The following is a 16,152-nucleotide window of genomic DNA, read 5'->3' as shown; positions in this document are numbered from 1 at the left end:
TACATTTAAAGGTGTAACTTAACACTAGACCACTCTAGTAATATTTGTTCAGTTAAATACCTTAGAACAGTGATACATATGCCAGGTTGACATTGGTGTTATGAAAGCAACACAGCTGCAGCTCATTCATAATGGCTGTGTTATATTTATAGTAGGTGTGTGAATGATCAAGCATTGACAATAATCAATAGTATTGGTGGCCCTGAGGCTGTAGGGGCCACAACATTGTAAGGGGGCCCCATAAAAGGCTTATGACAGCTCTGATAAAACCGTACTGTGAAATGACGTACTGGTGTTTATTGTTTCAACATTGCAACACTCTGGAATCCTGTGGCTTGTAATGAAATAATCTTTCAAGTGACAAGTTCTAAGAATTAGTTTTTTATTAACTCTTGAATTTACAGCTCATGCTTTTTCTTTACCAATCAAAACATGAAAATAGCCAATAGCCAGAGAGACATTTTGATAAATGTTATACTGTAGGAACAATAAATGATCCACTTTTAATTCTGCATTCAGATTCTTCTTTACTGCATCAACACTACTGTGTCTTCCAGAGCAGAACCAGCATGTGGGTTCTTCTGTCACATCTGGAAGGACTTCATCAGGAAGTCACCATGGATCCTGAAGTAGTCGATATTCATGCCCTTATGGTTGGGGAACCTGATTGACTTATTGGGCAGTTGTATCATGAAATTATTCTTGTCTTTCAGCTGTATGACAATCTGTGGAGGGTTTTACGGTATTAGTGCCCCCATAAAGTCACTGGAGTTTTCAGAATGCCATTAAACAACAACTTTTTGAATGGCTTCCTGTTTCAAACAAAAGCTTGTATGCATTTCCATCCATCAAACTACAAGATCTTACCTTGACAGTGGAGTCCCTCTGCAGGGTGTTTTCAACCTTATCTTCATTTGAGTCCCAGTTCCCCTTAGTCTTTGAGTTGATCACAATTATGGTACCTTCACCAGGATCATCCCAACGGGGGTTAAAGTGCAGCGCAAAATTCTGAGAATCACTACCCAGGTCTATTTCAAACCTGAAAGCACAGAAGATGGGGTTTGAAATCAGATGTACAACTCAGTCAAGATGTACGCTCAATAGGATGGGTTTTACACAAAAACGAACATGCAGGTAGGCTGTTTTAGAATGTGGTACAAGTAAAAGTTAATTTTGTTGACTCGTACAGGTTATGTTTATCTTACCTCTTATCAAATCTTACCTAGTACAATTAGCAGGAATCTTCCCTTCCACTGTCAGTTGTTGTCCAATAGCCAGATTCAGATTCTTTAGATCCAACTCCTGGAAACAGCAATGTGGTACATGAGGAAGGGTATTTTAATTTCTAGACATATTGTGTTCACCACTGGATTCTAAGTATCATGTGTATGAATAAAAAACCCTTACCATGATTTCACTGATGTTGAGGTGCCTTGAACCTGTGGTGTCAGAATCAGAATGAGTTTTATTCGCCATGAAAGTTCACATAGACAAGGAATTTACTGTGGCAGGAACAGAGTTGGCTAACGTTACTTTTTAGAGTAACTAATTACAGTTATTAGTTACATTTCTTGTAAAGTAACTATTTACGTTACTTAGTTACTAGCCGTAGAGAGTAATTGGCGTTAAGTTACTTTTGCGTTACATTAAGAAAAGTTGTTTATTTCTAGACAATTCACCTCGGTCACTCTTATGCCCAGAAGGCACATTTAATGCAATAGCACATATTGTACTGAATATTTAGTGTCACTTGCATATAACATGATCAATCCTCATTATACAGCAAGACGGATCAAGGTAATAATCGACCATAATGAAAAGTAATATTTGCATTAAGTTCTTGAATCAAGAAACTCTTTAATCAATAAATAATTTTGTAAAATGCAAGGCAGAAGTCTGGTAGTTAGTTAGCTCTACAATTTACTGGGGCTAGGTTTGAATCTAGGAGCAAAACGAAGCTAAGCTAATAACTATAATGTACAGGGCAACAAAGTGCATAGTGCGTTTGCCATTGTATTATTGTATGATTTTTTTACAGGAACAGTTTTTATGGTGATGAATGAGCTCTTTCTACTGTGATATACATTTTTACAAACTCCTCAAAACAAGTCCCAACACGATATTGATCAAATAATAAAACAACAATTGAATGAATAAAAATTGTATGGAATCATGTTGTATACCATGTCACCTCTAAAGACAAAATCAGCTGATGTCTATCTGTGTGTGTGTGTGGTTGTGTTGGCAAAGAGTTCAAACTAAAACATGTCCACATGTCAACCCTAGTCATAGAACTCACCTGTGGATGAAGTCTTCTTCTGAGATGGAGGAGATGCTGGGTGTTGATGTGAGGAGTAGAGAGAGATCTCAGTTATATATACACACCAGGATGGAGGAGGGGCGGTCAGTCATGTCCTAACCTGAACAATGACCTTCATGAGAATCTTTTGATACAGACTCCTTTTACATGAGTCATACATTTTCAAGGAAGTTTTCAAAAAAGGTTACAATGCTTTGCCATGTCAAGCGTTCTAAATGTATGAATCAGTCAAATTATTATTGTTAGATATTTTCACTTAATTACCAGATAAGGTGTGTAATTTGTTTTGTGAATGCAACACTCTTCCATAATAGAAGGCTACAGCAACTTAAAAGCAAAGAATGTGTGTGTGAGAATGTGTTCCGCTATTGTAGGCTACAAGAAACAATTTATAGAGGAGGGGGGAAACCAAAACTCTATTTGCGATTATAAAGAGAATAAATCTTTATTGGTCCACACACATTCGTGCAGCACACAAACACACACGTGCTCCGGTGTCCACTGGAAAAATGCATCCTCTTCCTGGTGTCATTTAGAGACATTTGTATTGGTCCGTATGTGATACACACACACATGCAGGGAGTGGTAATCCTGTTCATCATTTACATAAGCTGGACTGTGACAATGAACAAGATCAGGTCTGAAACTGTGACATGTAACAGACTGATGATACCAACTTGTATGAGCAGTAAAAGTTGAGTATACCCTAGATCAGGGGTCGGCAACCTTTTTGATAGGATTCGCTATTAACAAAAAATCTTTGCAGTCAACTGTGCCATATCAACATTAACGGTTACGTTTAATTATATCACAATTTAATAGTTCAGTAGATTCAAACTGTTACATAACACATACAATGCAGTGAGCAATTTGGTTGCTTGCTTCAGTGGCATTATTTTTAGGTCTAACCAAAACTTGTAGTGTTGGTTTGCTTTTCATAATTGGACACAGCGCATCAGATGGCCTCTGCCCTTTCTGCCTGATCTTGATATGATTTGTCACGTTCGTTTCAAAGTGGCACTTAACGCTGGATGTACGGCACACAACATTTTCATGTTCAAGTGCATACGGCACAATCTTTTTGATCAATAAAACCATATTCTTCTCTCCAAGTGGGCTGAAATGACCTAACATCAACTGTTGCCTTCTTTTGCGTCGCCATTTCTCAACCTCGCCAGAAAGTTCAGCACTGTGGTGAGCGCCAACTGCACAATTGCTGACATGTGACGTCAACGTCACCGTGACAACTAACTGTTTTTTTTTAACTTGATTATGATTAAGGATTAATAGGTAATTTGTCATGCAAATACAACCAGGACTCAAACATTTCTCAAACTAAACAAATCATTATAATTTTGTAATAAATATAATATTAATCTGCATGTGCTTGGCGTGCCGTTGATTTCCCCTCAGCGTGCCAGTTGGCACGCGTGCCTAAGGTTGCCGATCCCTGCCCTCGATTTTGTGACATTCAAGACTTCTGTGGAAATCAAGTACATGCCACAGAACAAAAGCCAAACCAAAACAATGGGTTTCAGAAAAGAACTTTCTGATTCCATGGAATCGGGATGGCTGAACGGGGGTGTTAAAGATCACACCATCTCGTGGTTTATTGCTTTATAGGACTGGTTTTGATCAAAATAAGGATCATGAGTCCTGAAGCGCTAGCGAGGCTATCCAATAGTTTAAAAGCATTTAACTTGTAGTGTTGGGTAGCTGCCACATTTTGTTCCAATTTTATATTTCTCATGGAAACTACAAAATGAGTTTTTGCAGGTCACATGCTCACACACAATCATCATCCTCATCGCTGGTAGTTTAGTTTGACTTATTATTTGAGTGTAAAAATGAGTAGTTTTGCTTATAACTTTTGACAGCTGTGTCTGACAAATATGTTGGTTTCCATGGATTCATTGGGTCATGGCAAATCCATGGATACCAATCCTGCCAGGATCGGACAACCGCCTGTTCCTTATTTTGAAATGTGACGTATGTTGTCATTTGTTTTAAAAATTTTGACATATCGGCAACAAATGTGGTATGGGTCATTCATGGCATGCCCTCTATCGGAGAGCTAGTTCAGGCATGGCACTCAGGCACCGCGCGTCATTCGCTTATTAACTACACCTTTGTTAGCCTGCTCAAGCCCAATAGGCACTGTCCAATAAGGCGACATTAAAAGGCCGCGCAGATACGCACACACTCACCCCCGGTTGCTGTATGATCAGTGCTGCTGCCGCCCTCCACAATCCCCTTCTCCCCCTTGCTGTCTGTATGTTCTATCCATCAGTGGGATTATATCTTTTTGCTCCCTGCATCATATGTCATGTATGTATGTGTCCCATCGAGGAGGCAGGGAGCGCTTCCCTTAGATCATCCACTCCGCCAAAGTCAAACCTATTTCCATGTCATGGTTATCAATAAATGCTCAAATCTAATGCGAGAGTGTCTTGACTGAACTCTCTTTCTCTTTCCAACGTGCAGCGTATTTATTCAGCTTATCAAACTGTCTATCTCAGGAGTACATTTCTATTGTCTGGACAAGCAAAATAACACCTTTGCAAAGATTTGTTGTAATCAAGACCAAGAAAGATAAGTTTATCTGTAAGTATCTTCATAGATGTCTAGCTCTGAGAGAGCAACACCTGTAGGTGTTTAGTTGTGTGAGTCTCACCTGTAGTACATTATCTATCCAAACTTGTTTTTGGAGAGCGATAAATAGTTAAAAGCCACTTCCAGGCAATTAAAAAAAATGGTTTTATTTCACCAAAAAGATCAGTCCAGTAGTATGTAGAATTTATAGAAGGCTGCAACAACTTCAAAGAAAAACGTGTGTGTGTCTGTGTGATTATTAAAAGACTACAACTACTTGTTTAACAAGATACACAATGTATAGGGGATTAGGACAGCAAAAAAACAAAACTCTACTCTATTATCGATTTTGGTTAGCATGAAATTACAATGACATTGTAGAGAAACACTGGTGCCCTATCCTTCCTGACCAGTATCTGCTCCTCGGGTTGTGACAATCAACATTTCTGTGGTATAAATCAAGTCAAATCAAGTATAAACCGTAGAATGAAAGAAAGTCAAGATTCGCTGATACCAAGGAAATGGTATAAAAAAAACCCTGCCCATTCCATGGAACCATGAAATTGCTGGGCATGTACAGACACCCACAAACACTCACACACGCATCTTCCTGGGAAGTAATAGTAGGCATGTCTAGATTATAAAAATTATACACAATGTATAGGGGATTAGGACAGCAAAAAAAAAAAAACTCTACTCTATTGTCGATTTTGGTTAGCATACAATTACAATGACATTGTAGAGAAACACTGGTGCCCTATCCTTCCTGATCAGTATCTGCTCCTCGGGTTGTGACAATAGAAATTTCTGTGGAAATCAAGTATAAGCCATAGAAACAAGAAAGACACACAAGAAAACAATAAAGTCAAGATTCGCTGATACCAAGGAAATGGGTATTGAATCAAAACCTGCTCATTCCATGGAACCATGAGATTGCTGGGCATGTACCCAGACACCCACACACACTCACACACAATGCAGTCTATGGCATGTGATGTGTGTAAGTGACAGTTATATATCAGCCTCATGTGTTTGCTTAATTTTGTTGTTGTTTGTATGACTTCCTTGTAATGTTCGTACATATAATTACTCATGCATACCTCTAGGTGGCAGGTGTGTTTATTTGTTGGGTAATTGTTAGATATGAGAGCACATGTGCCTTTTGTCTGGTTTCCGGTAATAAAAGGTTAACAGAAGTATCCTGCATTGCATTGAAATGGTTAAAGATTCGTTTTGGTTGCTACTTACCTGTAATCGTTTAATGCCCTTGGTCAGCGGAGTGAGGTATGGAGTTTGTAACGTGTATTATTTGTATATTGTTAATATGAAACTGTGGACAAGTAATGATTTCGTTTTTGTATGCTACAGTTTTCACGGTGCGCAAACGGCGAGAGAGAGAGAAAATAAACCGTGGAGCATCAGTCGAGACTCTGCGTCTTATTCATTCCAAGGGCAGTTACAATGTGTAAGTATCCAACGTCTATTCACCTGGATTTCCCTGTGATTTTGCTGCTTGTGTGCGCGTGTGTGCACGTGTGTGGTGGAAAGTGTGAATGGCACGACACTGACCCCTAGTGTAGAAACGCTGGAACAGCACCCAGGGAGGTGGGGCTGACTGTGCCTTCGTAATGAGAACAGCATAGCCTGCTCATAGTTTGTTTTCAGGACAAGAGGCCTTTTCTGGCCTCTGCTATGCGGCGGACGATTCACACCTCTGCATCGTTCATTATTTTATGATACTGAACACCTCGTTGGGCATTATCCCTTACATTTAAAGGTGTAACTTAACACTAGACCACTCTAGTAATATTTGTTCAGTTAAATACCTTAGAACAGTGATACATATGCCAGGTTGACATTGGTGTTATGAAAGCAACACAGCTGCAGCTCATTCATAATGGCTGTGTTATATTTATAGTAGGTGTGTGAATGATCAAGCATTGACAATAATCAATAGTATTGGTGGCCCTGAGGCTGTAGGGGCCACAACATTGTAAGGGGGCCCCATAAAAGGCTTATGACAGCTCTGATAAAACCGTACTGTGAAATGACGTACTGGTGTTTATTGTTTCAACATTGCAACACTCTGGAATCCTGTGGCTTGTAATGAAATAATCTTTCAAGTGACAAGTTCTAAGAATTAGTTTTTTATTAACTCTTGAATTTACAGCTCATGCTTTTTCTTTACCAATCAAAACATGAAAATAGCCAATAGCCAGAGAGACATTTTGATAAATGTTATACTGTAGGAACAATAAATGATCCACTTTTAATTCTGCATTCAGATTCTTCTTTACTGCATCAACACTACTGTGTCTTCCAGAGCAGAACCAGCATGTGGGTTCTTCTGTCACATCTGGAAGGACTTCATCAGGAAGTCACCATGGATCCTGAAGTAGTCGATATTCATGCCCTTATGGTTGGGGAACCTGATTGACTTATTGGGCAGTTGTATCATGAAATTATTCTTGTCTTTCAGCTGTATGACAATCTGTGGAGGGTTTTACGGTATTAGTGCCCCCATAAAGTCACTGGAGTTTTCAGAATGCCATTAAACAACAACTTTTTGAATGGCTTCCTGTTTCAAACAAAAGCTTGTATGCATTTCCATCCATCAAACTACAAGATCTTACCTTGACAGTGGAGTCCCTCTGCAGGGTGTTTTCAACCTTATCTTCATTTGAGTCCCAGTTCCCCTTAGTCTTTGAGTTGATCACAATTATGGTACCTTCACCAGGATCATCCCAACGGGGGTTAAAGTGCAGCGCAAAATTCTGAGAATCACTACCCAGGTCTATTTCAAACCTGAAAGCACAGAAGATGGGGTTTGAAATCAGATGTACAACTCAGTCAAGATGTACGCTCAATAGGATGGGTTTTACACAAAAACGAACATGCAGGTAGGCTGTTTTAGAATGTGGTACAAGTAAAAGTTAATTTTGTTGACTCGTACAGGTTATGTTTATCTTACCTCTTATCAAATCTTACCTAGTACAATTAGCAGGAATCTTCCCTTCCACTGTCAGTTGTTGTCCAATAGCCAGATTCAGATTCTTTAGATCCAACTCCTGGAAACAGCAATGTGGTACATGAGGAAGGGTATTTTAATTTCTAGACATATTGTGTTCACCACTGGATTCTAAGTATCATGTGTATGAATAAAAAACCCTTACCATGATTTCACTGATGTTGAGGTGCCTTGAACCTGTGGTGTCAGAATCAGAATGAGTTTTATTCGCCATGAAAGTTCACATAGACAAGGAATTTACTGTGGCAGGAACAGAGTTGGCTAACGTTACTTTTTAGAGTAACTAATTACAGTTATTAGTTACATTTCTTGTAAAGTAACTATTTACGTTACTTAGTTACTAGCCGTAGAGAGTAATTGGCGTTAAGTTACTTTTGCGTTACATTAAGAAAAGTTGTTTATTTCTAGACAATTCACCTCGGTCACTCTTATGCCCAGAAGGCACATTTAATGCAATAGCACATATTGTACTGAATATTTAGTGTCACTTGCATATAACATGATCAATCCTCATTATACAGCAAGACGGATCAAGGTAATAATCGACCATAATGAAAAGTAATATTTGCATTAAGTTCTTGAATCAAGAAACTCTTTAATCAATAAATAATTTTGTAAAATGCAAGGCAGAAGTCTGGTAGTTAGTTAGCTCTACAATTTACTGGGGCTAGGTTTGAATCTAGGAGCAAAACGAAGCTAAGCTAATAACTATAATGTACAGGGCAACAAAGTGCATAGTGCGTTTGCCATTGTATTATTGTATGATTTTTTTACAGGAACAGTTTTTATGGTGATGAATGAGCTCTTTCTACTGTGATATACATTTTTACAAACTCCTCAAAACAAGTCCCAACACGATATTGATCAAATAATAAAACAACAATTGAATGAATAAAAATTGTATGGAATCATGTTGTATACCATGTCACCTCTAAAGACAAAATCAGCTGATGTCTATCTGTGTGTGTGTGTGGTTGTGTTGGCAAAGAGTTCAAACTAAAACATGTCCACATGTCAACCCTAGTCATAGAACTCACCTGTGGATGAAGTCTTCTTCTGAGATGGAGGAGATGCTGGGTGTTGATGTGAGGAGTAGAGAGAGATCTCAGTTATATATACACACCAGGATGGAGGAGGGGCGGTCAGTCATGTCCTAACCTGAACAATGACCTTCATGAGAATCTTTTGATACAGACTCCTTTTACATGAGTCATACATTTTCAAGGAAGTTTTCAAAAAAGGTTACAATGCTTTGCCATGTCAAGCGTTCTAAATGTATGAATCAGTCAAATTATTATTGTTAGATATTTTCACTTAATTACCAGATAAGGTGTGTAATTTGTTTTGTGAATGCAACACTCTTCCATAATAGAAGGCTACAGCAACTTAAAAGCAAAGAATGTGTGTGTGAGAATGTGTTCCGCTATTGTAGGCTACAAGAAACAATTTATAGAGGAGGGGGGAAACCAAAACTCTATTTGCGATTATAAAGAGAATAAATCTTTATTGGTCCACACACATTCGTGCAGCACACAAACACACACGTGCTCCGGTGTCCACTGGAAAAATGCATCCTCTTCCTGGTGTCATTTAGAGACATTTGTATTGGTCCGTATGTGATACACACACACATGCAGGGAGTGGTAATCCTGTTCATCATTTACATAAGCTGGACTGTGACAATGAACAAGATCAGGTCTGAAACTGTGACATGTAACAGACTGATGATACCAACTTGTATGAGCAGTAAAAGTTGAGTATACCCTAGATCAGGGGTCGGCAACCTTTTTGATAGGATTCGCTATTAACAAAAAATCTTTGCAGTCAACTGTGCCATATCAACATTAACGGTTACGTTTAATTATATCACAATTTAATAGTTCAGTAGATTCAAACTGTTACATAACACATACAATGCAGTGAGCAATTTGGTTGCTTGCTTCAGTGGCATTATTTTTAGGTCTAACCAAAACTTGTAGTGTTGGTTTGCTTTTCATAATTGGACACAGCGCATCAGATGGCCTCTGCCCTTTCTGCCTGATCTTGATATGATTTGTCACGTTCGTTTCAAAGTGGCACTTAACGCTGGATGTACGGCACACAACATTTTCATGTTCAAGTGCATACGGCACAATCTTTTTGATCAATAAAACCATATTCTTCTCTCCAAGTGGGCTGAAATGACCTAACATCAACTGTTGCCTTCTTTTGCGTCGCCATTTCTCAACCTCGCCAGAAAGTTCAGCACTGTGGTGAGCGCCAACTGCACAATTGCTGACATGTGACGTCAACGTCACCGTGACAACTAACTGTTTTTTTTTAACTTGATTATGATTAAGGATTAATAGGTAATTTGTCATGCAAATACAACCAGGACTCAAACATTTCTCAAACTAAACAAATCATTATAATTTTGTAATAAATATAATATTAATCTGCATGTGCTTGGCGTGCCGTTGATTTCCCCTCAGCGTGCCAGTTGGCACGCGTGCCTAAGGTTGCCGATCCCTGCCCTCGATTTTGTGACATTCAAGACTTCTGTGGAAATCAAGTACATGCCACAGAACAAAAGCCAAACCAAAACAATGGGTTTCAGAAAAGAACTTTCTGATTCCATGGAATCGGGATGGCTGAACGGGGGTGTTAAAGATCACACCATCTCGTGGTTTATTGCTTTATAGGACTGGTTTTGATCAAAATAAGGATCATGAGTCCTGAAGCGCTAGCGAGGCTATCCAATAGTTTAAAAGCATTTAACTTGTAGTGTTGGGTAGCTGCCACATTTTGTTCCAATTTTATATTTCTCATGGAAACTACAAAATGAGTTTTTGCAGGTCACATGCTCACACACAATCATCATCCTCATCGCTGGTAGTTTAGTTTGACTTATTATTTGAGTGTAAAAATGAGTAGTTTTGCTTATAACTTTTGACAGCTGTGTCTGACAAATATGTTGGTTTCCATGGATTCATTGGGTCATGGCAAATCCATGGATACCAATCCTGCCAGGATCGGACAACCGCCTGTTCCTTATTTTGAAATGTGACGTATGTTGTCATTTGTTTTAAAAATTTTGACATATCGGCAACAAATGTGGTATGGGTCATTCATGGCATGCCCTCTATCGGAGAGCTAGTTCAGGCATGGCACTCAGGCACCGCGCGTCATTCGCTTATTAACTACACCTTTGTTAGCCTGCTCAAGCCCAATAGGCACTGTCCAATAAGGCGATTTGTTGTAATCAAGACCAAGAAAGATAAGTTTATCTGTAAGTATCTTCATAGATGTCTAGCTCTGAGAGAGCAACACCTGTAGGTGTTTAGTTGTGTGAGTCTCACCTGTAGTACATTATCTATCCAAACTTGTTTTTGGAGAGCGATAAATAGTTAAAAGCCACTTCCAGGCAATTAAAAAAAATGGTTTTATTTCACCAAAAAGATCAGTCCAGTAGTATGTAGAATTTATAGAAGGCTGCAACAACTTCAAAGAAAAACGTGTGTGTGTCTGTGTGATTATTAAAAGACTACAACTACTTGTTTAACAAGATACACAATGTATAGGGGATTAGGACAGCAAAAAAACAAAACTCTACTCTATTATCGATTTTGGTTAGCATGAAATTACAATGACATTGTAGAGAAACACTGGTGCCCTATCCTTCCTGACCAGTATCTGCTCCTCGGGTTGTGACAATCAACATTTCTGTGGTATAAATCAAGTCAAATCAAGTATAAACCGTAGAATGAAAGAAAGTCAAGATTCGCTGATACCAAGGAAATGGTATAAAAAAAACCCTGCCCATTCCATGGAACCATGAAATTGCTGGGCATGTACAGACACCCACAAACACTCACACACGCATCTTCCTGGGAAGTAATAGTAGGCATGTCTAGATTATAAAAATTATACACAATGTATAGGGGATTAGGACAGCAAAAAAAAAAAAACTCTACTCTATTGTCGATTTTGGTTAGCATACAATTACAATGACATTGTAGAGAAACACTGGTGCCCTATCCTTCCTGATCAGTATCTGCTCCTCGGGTTGTGACAATAGAAATTTCTGTGGAAATCAAGTATAAGCCATAGAAACAAGAAAGACACACAAGAAAACAATAAAGTCAAGATTCGCTGATACCAAGGAAATGGGTATTGAATCAAAACCTGCTCATTCCATGGAACCATGAGATTGCTGGGCATGTACCCAGACACCCACACACACTCACACACAATGCAGTCTATGGCATGTGATGTGTGTAAGTGACAGTTATATATCAGCCTCATGTGTTTGCTTAATTTTGTTGTTGTTTGTATGACTTCCTTGTAATGTTCGTACATATAATTACTCATGCATACCTCTAGGTGGCAGGTGTGTTTATTTGTTGGGTAATTGTTAGATATGAGAGCACATGTGCCTTTTGTCTGGTTTCCGGTAATAAAAGGTTAACAGAAGTATCCTGCATTGCATTGAAATGGTTAAAGATTCGTTTTGGTTGCTACTTACCTGTAATCGTTTAATGCCCTTGGTCAGCGGAGTGAGGTATGGAGTTTGTAACGTGTATTATTTGTATATTGTTAATATGAAACTGTGGACAAGTAATGATTTCGTTTTTGTATGCTACAGTTTTCACGGTGCGCAAACGGCGAGAGAGAGAGAAAATAAACCGTGGAGCATCAGTCGAGACTCTGCGTCTTATTCATTCCAAGGGCAGTTACAATGTGTAAGTATCCAACGTCTATTCACCTGGATTTCCCTGTGATTTTGCTGCTTGTGTGCGCGTGTGTGCACGTGTGTGGTGGAAAGTGTGAATGGCACGACACTGACCCCTAGTGTAGAAACGCTGGAACAGCACCCAGGGAGGTGGGGCTGACTGTGCCTTCGTAATGAGAACAGCATAGCCTGCTCATAGTTTGTTTTCAGGACAAGAGGCCTTTTCTGGCCTCTGCTATGCGGCGGACGATTCACACCTCTGCATCGTTCATTATTTTATGATACTGAACACCTCGTTGGGCATTATCCCTTACATTTAAAGGTGTAACTTAACACTAGACCACTCTAGTAATATTTGTTCAGTTAAATACCTTAGAACAGTGATACATATGCCAGGTTGACATTGGTGTTATGAAAGCAACACAGCTGCAGCTCATTCATAATGGCTGTGTTATATTTATAGTAGGTGTGTGAATGATCAAGCATTGACAATAATCAATAGTATTGGTGGCCCTGAGGCTGTAGGGGCCACAACATTGTAAGGGGGCCCCATAAAAGGCTTATGACAGCTCTGATAAAACCGTACTGTGAAATGACGTACTGGTGTTTATTGTTTCAACATTGCAACACTCTGGAATCCTGTGGCTTGTAATGAAATAATCTTTCAAGTGACAAGTTCTAAGAATTAGTTTTTTATTAACTCTTGAATTTACAGCTCATGCTTTTTCTTTACCAATCAAAACATGAAAATAGCCAATAGCCAGAGAGACATTTTGATAAATGTTATACTGTAGGAACAATAAATGATCCACTTTTAATTCTGCATTCAGATTCTTCTTTACTGCATCAACACTACTGTGTCTTCCAGAGCAGAACCAGCATGTGGGTTCTTCTGTCACATCTGGAAGGACTTCATCAGGAAGTCACCATGGATCCTGAAGTAGTCGATATTCATGCCCTTATGGTTGGGGAACCTGATTGACTTATTGGGCAGTTGTATCATGAAATTATTCTTGTCTTTCAGCTGTATGACAATCTGTGGAGGGTTTTACGGTATTAGTGCCCCCATAAAGTCACTGGAGTTTTCAGAATGCCATTAAACAACAACTTTTTGAATGGCTTCCTGTTTCAAACAAAAGCTTGTATGCATTTCCATCCATCAAACTACAAGATCTTACCTTGACAGTGGAGTCCCTCTGCAGGGTGTTTTCAACCTTATCTTCATTTGAGTCCCAGTTCCCCTTAGTCTTTGAGTTGATCACAATTATGGTACCTTCACCAGGATCATCCCAACGGGGGTTAAAGTGCAGCGCAAAATTCTGAGAATCACTACCCAGGTCTATTTCAAACCTGAAAGCACAGAAGATGGGGTTTGAAATCAGATGTACAACTCAGTCAAGATGTACGCTCAATAGGATGGGTTTTACACAAAAACGAACATGCAGGTAGGCTGTTTTAGAATGTGGTACAAGTAAAAGTTAATTTTGTTGACTCGTACAGGTTATGTTTATCTTACCTCTTATCAAATCTTACCTAGTACAATTAGCAGGAATCTTCCCTTCCACTGTCAGTTGTTGTCCAATAGCCAGATTCAGATTCTTTAGATCCAACTCCTGGAAACAGCAATGTGGTACATGAGGAAGGGTATTTTAATTTCTAGACATATTGTGTTCACCACTGGATTCTAAGTATCATGTGTATGAATAAAAAACCCTTACCATGATTTCACTGATGTTGAGGTGCCTTGAACCTGTGGTGTCAGAATCAGAATGAGTTTTATTCGCCATGAAAGTTCACATAGACAAGGAATTTACTGTGGCAGGAACAGAGTTGGCTAACGTTACTTTTTAGAGTAACTAATTACAGTTATTAGTTACATTTCTTGTAAAGTAACTATTTACGTTACTTAGTTACTAGCCGTAGAGAGTAATTGGCGTTAAGTTACTTTTGCGTTACATTAAGAAAAGTTGTTTATTTCTAGACAATTCACCTCGGTCACTCTTATGCCCAGAAGGCACATTTAATGCAATAGCACATATTGTACTGAATATTTAGTGTCACTTGCATATAACATGATCAATCCTCATTATACAGCAAGACGGATCAAGGTAATAATCGACCATAATGAAAAGTAATATTTGCATTAAGTTCTTGAATCAAGAAACTCTTTAATCAATAAATAATTTTGTAAAATGCAAGGCAGAAGTCTGGTAGTTAGTTAGCTCTACAATTTACTGGGGCTAGGTTTGAATCTAGGAGCAAAACGAAGCTAAGCTAATAACTATAATGTACAGGGCAACAAAGTGCATAGTGCGTTTGCCATTGTATTATTGTATGATTTTTTTACAGGAACAGTTTTTATGGTGATGAATGAGCTCTTTCTACTGTGATATACATTTTTACAAACTCCTCAAAACAAGTCCCAACACGATATTGATCAAATAATAAAACAACAATTGAATGAATAAAAATTGTATGGAATCATGTTGTATACCATGTCACCTCTAAAGACAAAATCAGCTGATGTCTATCTGTGTGTGTGTGTGGTTGTGTTGGCAAAGAGTTCAAACTAAAACATGTCCACATGTCAACCCTAGTCATAGAACTCACCTGTGGATGAAGTCTTCTTCTGAGATGGAGGAGATGCTGGGTGTTGATGTGAGGAGTAGAGAGAGATCTCAGTTATATATACACACCAGGATGGAGGAGGGGCGGTCAGTCATGTCCTAACCTGAACAATGACCTTCATGAGAATCTTTTGATACAGACTCCTTTTACATGAGTCATACATTTTCAAGGAAGTTTTCAAAAAAGGTTACAATGCTTTGCCATGTCAAGCGTTCTAAATGTATGAATCAGTCAAATTATTATTGTTAGATATTTTCACTTAATTACCAGATAAGGTGTGTAATTTGTTTTGTGAATGCAACACTCTTCCATAATAGAAGGCTACAGCAACTTAAAAGCAAAGAATGTGTGTGTGAGAATGTGTTCCGCTATTGTAGGCTACAAGAAACAATTTATAGAGGGGGAAAACCAAAACTCTATTTGCGATTATAAAGAGAATAAATCTTTATTGGTCCACACACATTCGTGCAGCACACAAACACACACGTGCTCCGGTGTCCACTGGAAAAATGCATCCTCTTCCTGGTGTCATTTAGAGACATTTGTATTGGTCCGTATGTGATACACACACACATGCAGGGAGTGGTAATCCTGTTCATCATTTACATAAGCTGGACTGTGACAATGAACAAGATCAGGTCTGAAACTGTGACATGTAACAGACTGATGATACCAACTTGTATGAGCAGTAAAAGTTGAGTATACCCTAGATCAGGGGTCGGCAACCTTTTTGATAGGATTCGCTATTAACAAAAAATCTTTGCAGTCAACTGTGCCATATCAACATTAACGGTTACGTTTAATTATATCACAATTTAATAGTTCAGTAGATTCAAACTGTTACATAACACATACAATGCAGTGAGCAATTTG

General features: G+C 38.7%; 4 protein-coding genes across 4 annotated transcripts in view; 1 reads left to right on the top strand and 3 right to left on the bottom strand.

The window, feature by feature from the left end:
- The window catches only part of LOC134028510 (apoptosis-associated speck-like protein containing a CARD), a 386,877-nt gene that overhangs the window by 37,669 nt on the left and 333,056 nt on the right, over positions 1 to 16,152 (top strand). The window lies entirely within an intron of this gene.
- Positions 366 to 2,420, bottom strand: LOC134027991 (beta-galactoside-binding lectin-like). The gene is made up of 5 exons (XM_062471285.1): positions 2,300 to 2,420; positions 1,408 to 1,439; positions 1,223 to 1,302; positions 868 to 1,039; positions 366 to 725 (listed from the first exon to the last, which is right to left on the bottom strand). Exons 2-5 carry the CDS (start codon positions 1,408 to 1,410, stop codon positions 585 to 587), a joined length of 396 nt encoding a protein of 131 aa, XP_062327269.1. The 5' UTR covers positions 1,411 to 1,439; positions 2,300 to 2,420; the 3' UTR covers positions 366 to 584.
- Positions 7,044 to 9,098, bottom strand: LOC134027990 (beta-galactoside-binding lectin-like). The gene is made up of 5 exons (XM_062471284.1): positions 8,978 to 9,098; positions 8,086 to 8,117; positions 7,901 to 7,980; positions 7,546 to 7,717; positions 7,044 to 7,403 (listed from the first exon to the last, which is right to left on the bottom strand). Exons 2-5 carry the CDS (start codon positions 8,086 to 8,088, stop codon positions 7,263 to 7,265), a joined length of 396 nt encoding a protein of 131 aa, XP_062327268.1. The 5' UTR covers positions 8,089 to 8,117; positions 8,978 to 9,098; the 3' UTR covers positions 7,044 to 7,262.
- LOC134028006 (beta-galactoside-binding lectin-like) lies at positions 13,328 to 15,387 on the bottom strand. The gene is made up of 5 exons (XM_062471306.1): positions 15,262 to 15,387; positions 14,370 to 14,401; positions 14,185 to 14,264; positions 13,830 to 14,001; positions 13,328 to 13,687 (listed from the first exon to the last, which is right to left on the bottom strand). Exons 2-5 carry the CDS (start codon positions 14,370 to 14,372, stop codon positions 13,547 to 13,549), a joined length of 396 nt encoding a protein of 131 aa, XP_062327290.1. The 5' UTR covers positions 14,373 to 14,401; positions 15,262 to 15,387; the 3' UTR covers positions 13,328 to 13,546.

The sequence above is a fragment of the Osmerus eperlanus genome, chromosome 10, assembly GCF_963692335.1.
Source record: "Osmerus eperlanus chromosome 10, fOsmEpe2.1, whole genome shotgun sequence".
Taxonomy (NCBI): Eukaryota; Metazoa; Chordata; class Actinopteri; order Osmeriformes; family Osmeridae; genus Osmerus; species Osmerus eperlanus.
Note: the sequence above shows the minus strand (reverse complement) of the source record. Positions and strands in the feature narration are given on the sequence as shown.